Raw genomic sequence first — 15,799 nt, 5'->3', positions numbered from 1 at the left:
TGATTTTGAGGTCAAGAACATATACTTACTTTTGACTTGTTTTTTTATGCTTTTTGTAACGTCAAGCCAATGCTGCAAAAGAGATGAGAAAATAACAGATTTCAATGACAGGAAAGAATCAACTATCTAGACTCAAGAGAATCCATGGCATGGGCAAGGCCAAAACGAATGAATTTGACAGCAGCCTCACTTAGGATACTACACACAGTATGATTGTGTCACTAGAAAGGGAATTTCTGATTTGTAACTCGTCTGGGAGTTGGGAGTCTGAGGCATGAACAATTATAGGAGGGAGGGGCAGGGGTTTAGGAGGGTGCGTGAGTAGGGGGGGGGGGGGGGGGGTGCTGCTCACGCTGATGAGGGAACGGAAGGTCTCTGCCACAGCCCTATTTCACACTTCTCTCCCCCACATTCCTCTCTCCAGATCTCCCTCCCTACTACCTCTCTCTCTCTCTCTCCTCTCCTCTCCTTCCTTCCATGCCCTTCACACCATATCAGCTTGCCCTGGCTGCTGGGTCTTTGATAGACACTGATAAATAGATTTTTTTTAACTTTCTGTGACAAACTGTACTTGAACTTTCCAACCTCCATATATATTAGACAACCCATATAGTATGTGAACTGTACACACTGTTATTCAAATCACTATTCCAGAGAAGAGCAATTCAAGTTCAGTGGATAAATCTAACCATAACAAACCCCTTCTTAATTCTTAGAACAAGGTTGGGTGGGTGGTAGTAAAAGTCAGTCTCTAGGACTGTCTGCTACTCTGGTCTTACCGGTACTTGTGCAGAGTCCATGAAGCGTAGTCCGAAGTAGTCCTTCTCTACGATGTCCAGATGATACATGATCTGGTCAAACAGCTCCTCACCCTTGGCTTTTTTCTGACAGAGCAGGAGAGATGTCAGAGGTCACAGTCATTCATCTGGAAGCAATGTCATCAATCATTCAGCAAACTATGTCTAGACTTTTCACTGTGTCCTCTTTAGCATTTGAATAGTTTAATATTTCAAATCTTTTTAAACTGTTGCTCAATGTTATTTATTATGGTTAACACAATACAAGTGGAACGAGCAAGTGGAGAAGTTTCACTAAGTCACCACTGGTGGAAAAGGGAAGTTATAGAGCCGTTTTAAGGGTTTGTGTATTTTTCCCTGATACTCCATTCCCCAGACACACTGTTGATTTCATTGCCTCTAACTGATTAGAAAACATGCAAAACAGAGACAAGCGGTAAATAGAACATATTATTTAGCTGGCTTCACCTACTTTAAAATCAGGCACATTGCCACATGTTTAAGTCTTCCCTTCTGTTCTGCTGAGCAGTTTGAACTCTATGATAGAGTGTTTCCTGCAGTCAGTCTGACAGGTCGTACCGGTCTCCAGTCTGCACTGCTCAGACAGGGTGTTAGCTGCCCAACTCCTGTAGCCTGCTGCTGTACTAGCTAGTTCAGTACACGGCCAACTTCAAAAGAGCAGGAAGAATGGCAGGACTGGGGTCACCATGACAACCTGTTAGTAGGCCGCAACACAGCGAGTCAGCGTGACCCCAGTCAGTCTCTACTCTCTGCCCAGCAGTCTGACTGACTAACCACACACACACACTGCAGCCTGACTACACAGTACAGTCTGTAGCCCTGTAGAGAAGTCTCAGCTAATGAGTGATCCACAGGCCAGCCTATGAAAACAAAACGCTCACACTCCCTCTGTTCTGCCTCACACCACCAGAGAGCGAGACACGGTAAAAACAAAAGATGTGGTTGGTTGGTCACTCCACTGCACTGAATGAGATTGAGCTCATTTGTGTTCAAGGTGACTGAATGGTCAAATCTTATAGAAGGGGTGAAAACGCCCCTTGTAGTGGCTGGGAGAGTTCACTGCCATTCTGCAGAGCTTTCTTTGCCTCGAGATTCTCAGATGAATACAAGCAACGTTAAATTAAGTCCACCAACAGAGAGGACACCCCCAAGTGCACAAACAATGGAAACTCAAAACACTAAAGATGTAGCTTAAGCACACAAAGTCAGAACATGCAGTAAAGTCTCAACAACATTGCTGAAACCAAACAAGCATATTACTGGTTGTGACACTGCTGTGTGCATACAGCGACACACACACAATACCCTGCAGGGGAACAAACATTGACATGAGCAGTGAGGACTCAGGCCTGCACTGCCATGCTATGGTCCGGTACGTTATACAGGGGGAGTGGTCGTGATGGGTAGAGAGGAGGATGCTGCCATTGAACAGTCCTCAGTGTTAATCCAAGCTTGCCGGACGCTCACGCAGGCCCCATAGAGTTGGCATAGCTCACAAAGCGCCCCTTCGGCCAGGGAGAATGGACACAAAGGAGCCATTGTGCGCTCCGGTGAACCCCAGGCCTCGCTGTCGCATTGTTCACCAGAGGTTTCCAGTCTGCCTGACCAACCATCTGCCTTTGGAGGCACAGTTACATTCCTAAGGCTGCTCCCTGCATGCAAGTCAGAGGAGTGCCACCGAGGGAGGGGCACAAAATAAAATAAAATAGGCCTCGGCACCCTATGCTAGTTAGAGCCACTGAGGGAGGACAATGGAAGAAATATGGCAGTCCACCTTCTTCCCACCAATTGTCTTAAAAGCTTGAGGCTCCCTTATTCAGACTGGACTGAGTTCTGGAGCTGGAGGTGTCAGAGGAGAGACGAATCATTAGACTATTTACTGTGCTGTTTGCGTCAAAAGGGATAGCTGCTGCTTTAGAGGAGTAACCCCAGGAAACCCTTTGGGTTGACATAAGCATTCAGCCATGTTGGTAAGAGCAATAAACAAGCTACGCCACACTCTTTCTTCAAGAGTCATTCTGGACAGTTTACTGACCAGCACTTATGGTTGCACATTATGGGGAATATTCAGAGGTGGAAACTTTCCGTGGAAATTAACAGGAATATATGCAAATTAATATAATACCATTTAAATGTAGATTTTTTTTGCATTGGATATATTTAACATATCATATAGAGACAGAGACATAAACCTTTGCCTTTTCATAAGTAGACAATTACAAATGATTACATCCTTCCAACATAATTTTTTGTTGTTGTTACGAATTGAACTTTAATGAAATGAGTTGCCTCTTCACATGGGATGAGTTCACTGAACAACAAAAGGGAATATATAATGGTCCCCAATGATCCATCGCATCTCCCAGAAACATTTAACATACATCTGTAAAATGATAACCAAAGCTTTAGTTTCTAGACTGTCTTCCGCTCAGACTTCCATGTCTTCTCCCTGGACCTCCTCAATGTCCATCTCTTGAACATCAGACTCTGAGYCCTCATCTTCACTGTCACTTTCCAACCTTGTTGAGGATGACTCGTTGTCAGGCTCAAAAAAACTCAAGTTTGACCAGATGGCCACCAATTTTTCAATCCTTGTATTGGTCAGCCTGTTCTGTGCTTTGGTGTGTGTGTTCCCAAACAAGGACCAGTTGCGCTCTGAGGCAGCTGATGTTGGTGGCATTTGGAGGATGATGGAGGCAACACGGGAAAGAGCCTCAGATCTACAAAGTCCCTCCCAGCAGGTGGCTGATGAGATATGTTGGCAGGACTGCCATATTGCATCTCCATCCCAAAGCCCTTGCTTGGAAGTGTACTTCGCCAGACTGCCAAGAACCGTGCCCTCATCCAGAACAAGGTGACGAGACACTGTAGTGATGACACCATAGGCCTTGTTGATCTCTGCACCAGACAGGATGCTCTTGCCATCATACTTGGGGTCCAACATGTACACTGCGGTGTGTATGGGCTTCAGGCAGAAGTCTTCACACTTTGATGTATTTCAGAACTGCAGTGTCCTCTGCTTGGAGAAACAGTGAAGTGGGCAGGGCAATACAAATGTATTCTCTTACATCTGCACATCAGACAGGATGGCATTGTCTCCCTCAATCCGTGCAATGGCTACTGCTATAAGTTCCAGGCTGCTTATCACTCTCTCCAAAAATACATCATCCAGGAGGATCCTCTTGATGGGACTGTCCATATCGGCAGACTGTGATATGGCCATTTCTTGGAGTCCTTCCAAGAACATGATGACAACACCACCCCGACGGGTGTTGCTGGGCTGCTTCAAAGTGGTGCTCTTATTCTTCTCACTTTGCTTGATGAGGTAGATTGCGGCAATAACTTGATGACCCTTCACATACCTAACCATTTCCTTGGCTCTCTTGTAGAGTCTATCCATTGTTTTCAGTGCCATGATGTCCTTGAGGAGCAGATTCAATGCATGAGCAGCACAGCCAATGGGTGTGAGGTGAGGGAAGGACACAGTATTTGCAAATGTACACAGCTTTTCCTTCTACATTAGCTGCAGTGAAATGTCTCCACACATCAGATAGTGTCCGTGGCATTTTCCTGTAAAGATTAGAAAAAAAGGAGTAAAAAATGCCCAAATTCAATTACATGTACAGATAAATAGTTAAGCAGTTAGAATAAACAACTCAGTTGTAAGATAAATGTTTAAAAATGAAACATGTATGGAAACAGGTGAATTAACACTTCTTAATTAGCAGGCTCAAGCAAGCTAAAACCCACAWGATAGCAAAAATGAACTAGCAGAAATTGTTAACAAGTTATGATTTAAAACACACTTTGATGTATTTACTAGTTAACAAAAAATAATGTATGTCATAAAATATATTCACCCCACCCAGTACTGTAATCAAAACTTACCAGAAAGCATGTAGTCCTTTGCTCAGACAGTGTAGTAGTGTGAGCTCAATAGCATCTCATTAGCATGCAAGACCTTGAGAATCAGCTGAACATGTGATGGAAGAATGCACTGTGCATGCAGAGGGTTGCAATTCCATTGAATTGGGGATAGTTTAACCGAAATATGCCACAAGACCTAGAATTGCCTTGTGTATCCCACAAAAAAGGTTCACTGTTATAAGCTAACTTTTTTGATGAATTTAAGCAAAATACACAAAATTCCCAGGCTTAACTTCCCAGAAAGTTTCTGACCCTTTACAACCTGACTAGCACTAAACCTGACTCATCATTAATCAAAACACACAGGCCTCACCAAAGGCCTAGCCTGGTTAGGTAATGACTTTCCACAGCCCAAGTCAGCAAAGGCCTACACGGTAATCTTTACAGAAAAAAGGACACTACTGTACTACTAAATGTTTTACTGAAATAAGTCCAAGGTGTTAAGTTTCACCAATACAAACCCAGCATCTTGTATTAGCCCTATGTCAACATGTTTATTCACTCGGTTTTATCACACTATTACAGTTAGTCCCGAGTATGGCTGCTGTACAGTAGCAGCATGCATGTCAGATATCAGGGCCAAAGCGGTCTCAGAAAAAACACAGCGAAAACATAAGGCCTTGATGATCAAAATGAGTTATTGCTTGGGAAGCCCATTGGCAGCCTAAACAGTGACGTTATTACGCAACCCAGCAGTTCAGCTTCGTAACACTTAATGCCACCAAGTGAATAAAAGGTCAGACTATATCAACTAGCCTAGAACTCTTACATAGCAGAGCTATAGATGCAAAGCTACAGCTAGCCTAACAGTTCACAATGTTCCTTCCAAATGGATTTTCACATGACTATGACAAAGCTTTTCGAAAACTGCACGCAGGCTCATGTCCTGAACTCCACAAACTCTTCAGACATAAACACGGATGTCCTATCCCATGTTGTAATAACTCACTAACATCGCATTCAGAGGCATTGCCAAAAAAAAGAAAAAAGAACTACTGGAGAAGCTCTGTGACAATAGACCTATAGCATTTACAGTGGAATACACCTCAAGTACCTCGACTAACCGGTACCCCCTGTATATTGCCTCGCTATTGTTATTTTACTGCTGCTGTTTAATTATTTGTTACTTAGCACTTATGTTTTCTTAAAACATCTTAAAGAATTGTTGGTTAAGGGCTTGAAAGTAAGCATTTCACTCTAAGGTTGTATATTTCACCTGTTGTATTCGGTGCATGTGAAATTTTTTATTTGAATTTAATACCAGAGTGGGATCAACTGGTTTGACAGCTGGAATGCCTTAGAAATTCCAACCCTGAGAAATCAAAGAGGACATTGTGGGCCAAGAGCAAGTCTTCCCATTCGAGAAGACCATCTCCACTCACTTGGCTCCTGGTGGGTCATGTGACCAGGTGTGCTGTAGAGGGATCATGGAATTACAGGTGATCAGCAGCACTCAATACAACAGTGAACTACACATAAACACACTGGCACGCACCTCTCATGTGACCAAGTCAAGTCAAGACCTGACTGTGACACTCAGTAACTCATTAACAGCACAGCAAGAGGGCAACTAGCTACCACCCTCACCTAAGAACAGGCCCACAACATGATTAGGGTCTCAGAGCAATACACGAAGTCAGTCAGGAAAGCAAAGGCTAGCCTTTTCAAACAGAAATTTGCATCCTGTAGCTCTAACTCCAAATAGTTTTGGGACACTAAAGTCCATGGAGAATAAGAGCACTTCCTCCCAGCWGCCCACTGCACTGAGGCTAGGTAACACTGTCACCACCGATAAATCCACGATAKTCAAGAATTTCAATAAGCATCTCTCTACGAKTGGCCATGCTTTCCTCCTGGCTATCCCAACCCCGGCCAGCAGCTCCGCACCCCCCGCAGCTACTTGTCCGACACTCCCCAGCTTCTCCTTCACCCAAATAGCAGATGTTCTGAAAGAGCTGCAAAACCTGGACCCGTACAAATCAGCTGGGCTAGACAATCTGGACCCTCTCTTTCTAAAATTATCCGCCGCCATTGTTGCAACCCCTATTACCAGTCTGTTCAACCTCTCTTTCATAACGTCCGAGATCCCTAAAGATTGCAAAGCTGCCGCGGTCATCCCCCTCTTCAAAGGGGATGACACTCTAGACCCAAACTGTTATAGACCTATATCCATCCTGCCTTTCTAAAGTCTTCGAAAGCCAAGTTAATAAACAGATCACTGACCATTTAGAATCCCACTGTACCTTCTCCGCTGTGCAATCCGGTTTCCGAGCTGGTCACGGGCGCACCTCAGCCACGCTCAAGGTACTAAACGATATCATAACCGACATAGATAAAAGACAGTACTGTGCAGCCGTCTTCATCGACCTGGGCAAGGCTTTCGACTCTGTCAATCACCGTATTCTTATCGGCAGACTCAACAGCCTTGGTTTCTCAAATGACTGCCTCGCCGGGTTCACCAACTAKCTCTCAGACAGAGTTCAGTGTGTCAAATCGGAGGGCCTGTTGTCCTGACCTCTGGCAGTCTATGGGGGTGCCACAGGGTTCAATTCTCGGGCCGACTCTTTTCTCTGTATATATCAACGATGTCGCTCTTACTGCGGGCGATTCCCTGATCCATCTCTACGCAGACGACACCATTCTGTATACATCTGGCCCTTCTTTGGACACTGTTAACTAACCTCCAAACGAGCTTCAATGCCATACAACACTCCTTCTGTGGCCTCCAACTGCTCTTAAACGCTAGTAAAACCAAATGCATGATTTTCAACCGGTCGCTGCCCGCACCAGACCAACATCACTACTCTACTCTGGACGATTCTGACAGAATATGTGGACAACTACAAATACCTAGGTGTCTGGCTAGACTGTAAACGCTCCTTCCAGACTCACATTAAGCATCTCCAATCCAAAAATTAAATCTAGAATTGACTTCCTATTTCGCAACAAAGCCTCCTTCACTCACGCCGCCAAACATACCCTCGTAAAACTGACTATCCTACCGATCATCAACTTTGGTGATGTCATTTACAAAATAGCTTCCAATACTCTACTCAGCAAACTGGATGCAGTCTATCACAGTGCCATCCGTTTTGTCACCAAAGCCCCATATATTACCCACCACTGCGACCGGTATGCTCTAGTCGGCTGGCCCTCGCCAGACCCACTGGCTTCAGGTCATCTATAAGTCTATGCTAGGTAAAGCTCCGCCTTAGCTCACTGGTCACGATAACAACACCCACCCGTAGCACGCGCTCCAGCAGGTATATCTCACTGGTCATCCCCAAAGCKAACACCTGCTTTGGCCGCCTTTCCTTCCAGTTCTCGGCTGCCAATGACTGGAACYAATTGCAAAACTCGCTGAAGCTGGAGACTTAAATTTCCCTCACTAACTTTAAACATCAGCTATCTGAGCAGCTAACCGATCGCTACAGCTGRACATAGCCCAACAGTAAATAGCCCACCCAATCTACCTACCTCATCCCCATATTGTTTTTATTTACTTTTCTGCTCTTTTGCACACCAGTATTTCTACTTACACATCATCATTTGCTCATCTATCACTCGTGTTAATTTGCTAAACTGTAATTACTTCACTACTATGGCCTATTTATTGCCTCTTCACGCCATTTGCACACACTGTATATAGACTTTTTTTTRCTTATATTGTGTTATTGACTGTACGCTTGTTTATTCCATGTGTAACTCTGTTGTTGTTTGTGTCGCACTGCTTTGCTTTATCTTGTCCAGGTCGCAGTTGTAAATGAGAACTTGTTCTCAACTAGCTTACCTGGTTAAATAAAGGTGAAATAAAAAAAAATTGAGGGAGCTATTCAGCAAGTACTATACAGCAGAACCTTATATGCGGGAATTAACCAACACAGACACAGAGAGATATTCAGCCTCAGGGCACCTGCCATGCCAAAAATGCTCCTACTCTGTCTTCCTTCCTTTTGAAATATCTTTTGATGACCCTATACAAAARAGCCACCTGTTACTTTCTCATGAGGCATGCCTTGATATTTGTGTAAAGTCTCACCGGTAGGTCCACACTGACATCAGTGCCATCCAGCAGTGACACACGGCAGGTGATGACWGACTTGGCCTCCCCGGCAGCAGGGATGTGTGTGGTGGCCCGCTGGGCCTCTCTCAGCCGGGCCTTCTCGGCATGCTTACGGATGGACCGCCGGCCCAGCGTCCGGCGGAGGAAACTCAGCATGGTGGGGGCCTAGTGAACACTACCTGCACATGTGAGAGGAAGGATTACTGATACAATCTGTTGTGTTCTGTTGTGTTCCTCAATCAGAGGGCTGTGATGTTAAAACAATCTATTAAATAATGTGCTGTGACAGAAACCATATTAGTTTGCAAATCAAAATGGTGTGACTTATCACCGCAACTAACCTAAGTGCTCTTATGTGCCTAGGTATTACTTTGTGCTTTTCTGTGTGTACAATGTTTGTAGTGGACTAAACTCCAATCCATGGTGAAGGAAGGTTATGATGAACTTCACCTATTGGTGAAAGAAGTTCATTAACTTCCTTCACTATGGAGTGGAGTTTTAGTGAGCTAATGTTTGTAGACTCCCCACAATAATCCAATGGTTGTTCCAAACGGCTAGGAATGAAGTTGTGAAGAAACCTTTGCTGTATTAACCATAACGTTACACTGTAGTTYGCTAAATTGGGTAGTGTATTATTAGCCATTTGTTACATACATCCATTAGGGCTGTAGTTAATGATAACAAGTMTACAGAGCAATTTAGACTGAACATTTGGACCGCTAACTATCTGCTAGTTAACAGACTATGCTATTAGCTAGCTATGCGGTACCAGATGATTGGTTATGGTAGTTATTTTGCTGGCTAGCTAGCTAACTGGTAACGTTAACTAACCAGCTAGATAGTTAGCTATAAGCTTTGCCCGAATAAATATTGTATTAGTTTCGATCTGAGTTACATTTCATTCAAGCATTAACTATTGAAGAATAACTAGACAAAATTGGCTTTGACTAGTCCCATCATGCGCGAGAACAACAGGTTTAGCAAGCAAGCTACCTCTTGTGAGAACGACGCGTTACTGAAGCAACAAATGAAAGAAATCAGGCGACATACACTTGCTGCTGCTGTCGCCGATGGCCACTTGTAGATCCGAAAGTCCTAAAGGAATAGCAACTCACGAAAGACTTGGCTAAAATAACAACCAATCCACGTGCATTGTTCACTTTACAAAAAAATGAAAACTAATGTTTCCATGGTTGATAAGTATTCTACTGTATTTCCTATTCGACCGATACCCTAACGAGATAATTTCCACAAGTCCCAAGAAGAGGGAGGCAAGATTTCCCACAGGAAATGACGTCAAAATAAATCCCAAACACACTGCTATTTGTATTTAAAGAGACATTAGGGTGTTGTGCGGTCATTGGTTGGGTGCATAGAAATGGAATTATATTTATATTGTTGGGTGTTTCTGTAGTAGTAATCATGAGATTACAATGTAGCCAATTATGAAAAGCATTACTTGAAATATAACAAATAAATATACCCAAGTATGTATTATCATATTGTGTCATATTATGCCGATATTATAAGGACTGAACAAACCAGTAGATACTTTCTAGAGTCGGTACATTCAGTAATAGATAACGGTACATTTTTAAACGGCATTATGCTAGTCCGTTTAAAAAGTTTTTCAATCAGACCATATATCTACTGTGTGAACTACTGTATCCTCTCCATTTAGAAACAGCGCCACTCACTGGTCATGTTGATGGCACCTGTCTGGACTTCATGATAACGTCATAGTATTTCCTGCCATGGATATCCATTGATTGACAGGGATGAGACCAGACTGTACCTGTGCACTTCTTTCAAACATACTTGATACTTAAAGAGAGCCTCTTAGACTCCATGCAAACGATGACATCTGTCTAACTCAGGCTGTTGGAACTTGCAAGGTTGATTACATACGAGCAGAAATGCTATGGTTTTAGGCTTCTTACATTGATGCTACTTTCTAAATAATTTAAAGAATCAGTCTCATTTCTGGAATGTAGAACTTGGAATACAGGTATGTGTGTGAATTAAGACAGAAGGGGTTGAGAAAATCCATATGTACCAAGAATCTATTATCAAAACATTGCATTGACCTCACTTTTGCAGTGTGGAAAAGCAACGTCAGATGAAGCAATTTTTTCATGCTTTCAGACAAGTTTTAATCGTTTTTAATAAATCTTATAAACATATTCAAAGCACTGTCAAATGACAATATCAGAAAGAAAAAACAAAGCACAATGCACAGAGCAACTGAAAACAAGTGTTTGAAACAGAAGTAAAATCAACTTAATGAGTGAGAGTTGAAAGAAATGTAAGCTTTCAAATTTTTCTTCTATTTTTAAACACACAAGTTGTCACGTGTCATTCTCTATATAAAAACATTTTAACTCACAAACGATTTTCCCTTTTATTTTAAAGATTTTTTAAATATACAACATTGTATTTACATGGTCGAGTATATTTACAAAAAAAATAAGCGTCACTGTAGGTTTGAGTTTTTGTTCCCTACAGGTGTCTAAAAACAAATAAAATGATAAATAAAAAGTAAACACCATTTTATGTTTCTGACATATTCAGTAGCAGGCATGGCTACCCAGTCATCTGCAAAGTGCTGTCCATTCTCAAGAAGCAAGAACCGTTTCTTTCACAAAAATACAACACGGCCACCCTCCCATACCTACCCCACCCTGCTTCCCTCCCCTCCTGCCTCCAAACAGCACCCCACAGTACCCTGATACGCTATCATAASACTTTGAACAAAGCTCAATTCTGGACATTTGTGAAAATAAAAATGTGATGGATCTAGGAACCCAAGTCTMGTATGTGGCATTCTGTAGTCTTGCTCCTATGATCCGTCATCATAATCCTCTAAAGGCATAACAGAGTGAGCGGAATCCATGTATGATTTCATAAAATTAAAATAATCAAAATGACAGTTTTGTGGATTCCACACAGTGGGTTGATGATCGACCATAGGGGACTGTGTGTAAGCCAGGTGAAAGGGAGCAATTTACTTCATGGGCTTCTCACAGCGTGGTCATAATGTATTTATTTCCAATGTACGTGCTATAGATGCATCACACAGTCACCTAAGGTCAAGAAGATGGAACAAACTATGGCAAATAAGTTTACAAGCAGGCTTCACCCCAGACATCTAACATTGAGTTAGTAATGAGTGTCAGCCAGGTTATGGTGAAATGGCAAGGGGTTAGCAAATGGTTACACGGCATGACACCATGAGACAGAGCCACAGCAGCACCAGAGACAGGACATAATATACACACAATAAAAATTGCTGAGTCACAGAGACACACCACATAACTACACTGACGGTCCCACACACATCCACTCTAAACATACACATGGTTGTGCAGAATAGTGCATCGGAGAAGGAGCCACTACCTGCAGTGTCAAGATGGCAGCAACCAATGAAACATGTTTCATGAGAAGAGTAGCTAAAACTAAAGAAGCTGATAACTCCAATACACGAACTGCTGAAAATGACAATACAGTTGAACCAGTTTGAAAAGGACACCTCGTGCAGTCTGATTTTTTTTTACAAAACATGTTATAACTGTGTTGGCTACAACAAATGCCCAGCAATGTGCACCTAAAACACCCTTACGTGATTATCATTTCCAATAAAAATAACGTGCCTTAAAGCCTCTAAGTACCATTTAAATATATTTTAGAAAAGTGGGGGTTTATAATGACAACAATCCTAGTATTGTTGGCTTGAATTCTCGACAGACACAAAGACAGCGAGAAATGTAACTTAAAAAGGTTGTTTTAAGGTCAAGTATCCCATTTGATAGCTTTATTTGCCATGGTGACTGGGGACTTTATGAAATACTGTAGCTTAGAGTAGATCCAGCCCTTGCCAAACTGGACAGTTTAACATGCCAATCAACGTCAGTCAATGGCTCGTTTGTTCTATGCAAAAACCAAGGCATAGTGACATGACAGCCACACGGTTAGCTAGGGTTAGACAAAGTGCTCTGATGTGTGTCTATTGTCATAATTTGACAAGAAAAGCAAAAAATAATAATAAATTAAAACCACTCACTATGAAGTAAAATTCTCACTACTTTTTACTACCTATGATTTCATTTGGGAAGCATGAAGCTAGGACTCGCACTAACGTTTGTTCAGTGGACAGGATTTGACACAAACTAAAACACAATAAATACTATTTGAAAAAGATACYGTCGCTCTCGATCGGCCGGAYGGACATAGAAGAAAAGGCATGTCCGTCTACATAACATAAATGGATTCATTTGTCAATGATTTTCAGTTTTTTGTCGGCATAAAGTGCAACAGTGCTTTGTTCTCTCCTTGGCCCACGGCAGTACCCATGGTAGCCAGGGCTCTTCCTCCATGGTGCTGGGAGTCTCACTACAAACCCAGGTCAGGTCCAAGGGATTAGAGGTCAGGGTTCAGGGCATTCGCTGGTCACGCTGGTCTCACTAGTCACACTGGTCACACTAGCGCTAATGCTAATGCTAACATCTTCATCTTCCTCTTCCTCTTCTCCATTTTCTTCTACTCCTCTCTGGTATAGGTTGGACATCAGGGGTTTGACCATGCCTTCCTCATAGACCCTCAAGATGGCTTCACACACAAACTTGTACTGGCTCTGAGGAGGAAGAGGGGAAGGAAGAGAACATCAGTAACAGTAGGAGCTAATGGCAAGGCATGAGTAAACAAGCCAGAGCAGCCAATGATTGGGATAGAGGCAGCCAGGGATGAATAAACAACCTGAAAAGCCAACTTCCCTGAGTGGGAAGCAGTGGTGTGTGCGTACATACAGTGCATTTGGAAAGTATTCAGAACCCATGACTTTTTCCACTTTGTTACGTTACAGCTTTATTTTATAATGAATCTCCACACAATATCCCATCATGACAAAGCAACAAAAAGGTTTCGAATTTTTAGCAAATGTATTAATAAAAACACTAATACTTTTTTTACACGCGTATTCAGAAACCTTTGCTATGAGACTTGAAATTGAGCTCAGGTACATTCTGTTTCCATTGATCATCCTTGAGATGTTTCTACAACTTGATCCAGTTCACCTGTGGTAAATTCAATTGATTGGACATGATTTGGAAAGTCACAACTGTCTATATAAGGTCCCACAGTTAATAGTGCATGTCAGAGCAAAAACCAAACCATGAGGTCGAAGGAATTGTCCGTAGAGCTCCGAGACAGGATTGTGTCGAGGCACAGATCTGGGGAAGGGTACAAAAACATTTCTGCAGCATTGAAGGTCCCCAAGAACACAGTGGCCTCCATCATTCTTTTTTACAATTGGCTCATTCATCCCCCTCCTCCCTTGTAACTATTCCCCAGGTCGTTGCTGTAAATGAGAACGTGTTCTCAGTCAACTTACCTGGTAAAATAACAGATAAATAAATAAATTCTTAAATGGAAGAAGTTTGGAACCACCAAGACTCTTCCTAGAGCTGGCTACCAGGCCAAACTGYGCAATTGGGGAGAAGGGCCTTGGTCAGGGAGGTAACCAAGAACCCAATGGTCACTGACAGAGCTTCAGAGTTCCTCTGTGGAGATGGCAGAACCTTCCAGAAGGACAACCATCTCTGCAGCATTCCACCAAATCAGGCCTTCATGCTAGAATGGCCAGATGGAAGCAACTCRTCAGTTAAAAAGGAAATGACAGGGGGCAAAGGTTCAGCTTCCAACAGGACAACGACTATAAGCCAAGACAACGCAGGCAAGACAACGCAGGAGTGGCTTCGAGACAAGTCTTTGAATGTCCTTGAGTGGCCAAGCCAGAGCCCGGACTTGAACCCGATCAAACATCTCTGGAGAGATCTGAAAKTAGCAGTAAAGCGATGCTCCCCATCCAACCTGGCAGAGCTTGAGAGGATCTGCAGAGAATGATGGGTGAAACTCCCKAAAATACAGGTGTGCCAAGCTTGTAGCATCATACCCAAGAAGACTCGAGGCTGTAACCACTGCCATAGGTMCTTCAACAAAGTACTGAGTAAAGGGTATGAATACTTATCTAAATGTGATATTTCAGTGTTTTTGCTTTGTCATTATGGGGTATTGTATGTAAAAGAAAAAATACAATGGTATCCATTTTGGAATAATGGCTGTAAACGTAACAAAATGAGGAAAATGTCAAGGGGTCTGAATACTTTCCGAATGCACTGTATGTGTGTACCCATGTTTGTCAGTATGTGCGTGTGTATTTGTATTAGGGAAAGAGGGTGAGTGTGGGAGAACATGTGTACTTAGAWTATTGTGTATGCACACACTTAGTTCAGCGTGTATGACTGGAGGAAGGAAATGCACGAAAGCCCCTTTTTGATTTGATTTTACCCTAGTCTCATTAGCATGGTCTCTTACTACCCCCTCATCTTCCACCATTCCTCCRCCTCATCCTTCCCCTATCCCCCCAGACCCTGAGGGTGTGCTAGCCTCATTAGAGCTCAGCACATCCTAATGAAATTACAGCTGCATCATCATCATCTCTACCTCCTTTAGCCTGGGTCTCTGGGCAGAGCACAGGGCCAAATGGCACTCATGCAGTGTTCTCTAGAGAGAGAATATAGTGTGCTTCCCAAATGGCCCTCTATATGCCCCGGGAATCAAACCCACAACCCTGGCGGTGCAAGCGCCATGCTGTACCAATTGAGCCATACAGGAGCAAATACCTTCAAATATTATTTGGTTTTCTGAGAACTGTATTTGAATATCAAAGAAAAGTTGCTTTTTAACTACAAACTCTATAGAAAATATATTTGACTACCTCTGGTATTAACTACAAAATACAACTATTTTCTGCCCAGGTCTGGTACAAATACCATATATATATATATATACCACACACACAAACATAATATATTACACCACACACACACACACACACACACACACACACATATATATACACACATACAGTTAAAGTCAGAAGTTTACATACACCTTAACAAATACATTTAAACTCAGTTTCACAACTCCTGACATT

At 42.7% G+C, this 15,799-nt stretch overlaps 2 protein-coding genes across 9 annotated transcripts in view; both read right to left on the bottom strand.

The window, feature by feature from the left end:
- Positions 1-10,089, bottom strand: part of epb41l5 (erythrocyte membrane protein band 4.1 like 5) — a 43,051-nt gene extending 32,962 nt beyond the window's left edge. For 3 of the 6 annotated variants that reach the window (XM_024005578.2, XM_024005615.2, XM_024005607.2), the window contains exons 1-4: positions 9,859-10,089; positions 8,785-8,987; positions 780-884; positions 30-72 (exon numbers count right to left, since the gene is read on the bottom strand). In XM_024005578.2, the coding sequence (XP_023861346.1) occupies positions 30-72; positions 780-884; positions 8,785-8,964 (328 nt within the window). In that variant the 5' untranslated portion in view covers positions 8,965-8,987; positions 9,859-10,089. Of the gene's footprint in view, positions 1-29; positions 73-779; positions 885-1,269; positions 1,406-8,784; positions 8,988-9,801 lie in introns of those variants that run through there. The other 3 variants (XM_024005597.2, XM_024005587.2, XM_024005623.2) reach the window with 3 other exon arrangements.
- Positions 10,090-11,195: 1,106 nt separating this feature from the next.
- ptpn4a (protein tyrosine phosphatase non-receptor type 4a) overlaps positions 11,196-15,799 on the bottom strand; it is a 104,411-nt gene continuing 99,807 nt past the window's right edge. For all 3 annotated transcript variants that reach the window (XM_024005560.2, XM_024005566.2, XM_070447826.1), the window contains one exon: positions 11,196-13,438. In XM_024005560.2, coding sequence (XP_023861328.1) covers positions 13,232-13,438 — 207 coding nt within the window. In that variant the 3' untranslated portion in view covers positions 11,196-13,231. The remainder of the gene's footprint in view (positions 13,439-15,799) is intronic.

This window comes from Salvelinus sp. IW2-2015, linkage group LG2 (genome assembly GCF_002910315.2).
Source record: "Salvelinus sp. IW2-2015 linkage group LG2, ASM291031v2, whole genome shotgun sequence".
NCBI lineage: Eukaryota > Metazoa > Chordata > Actinopteri > Salmoniformes > Salmonidae > Salvelinus > Salvelinus sp. IW2-2015.
This window is presented reverse-complemented; position numbering and strand designations above follow the sequence as displayed.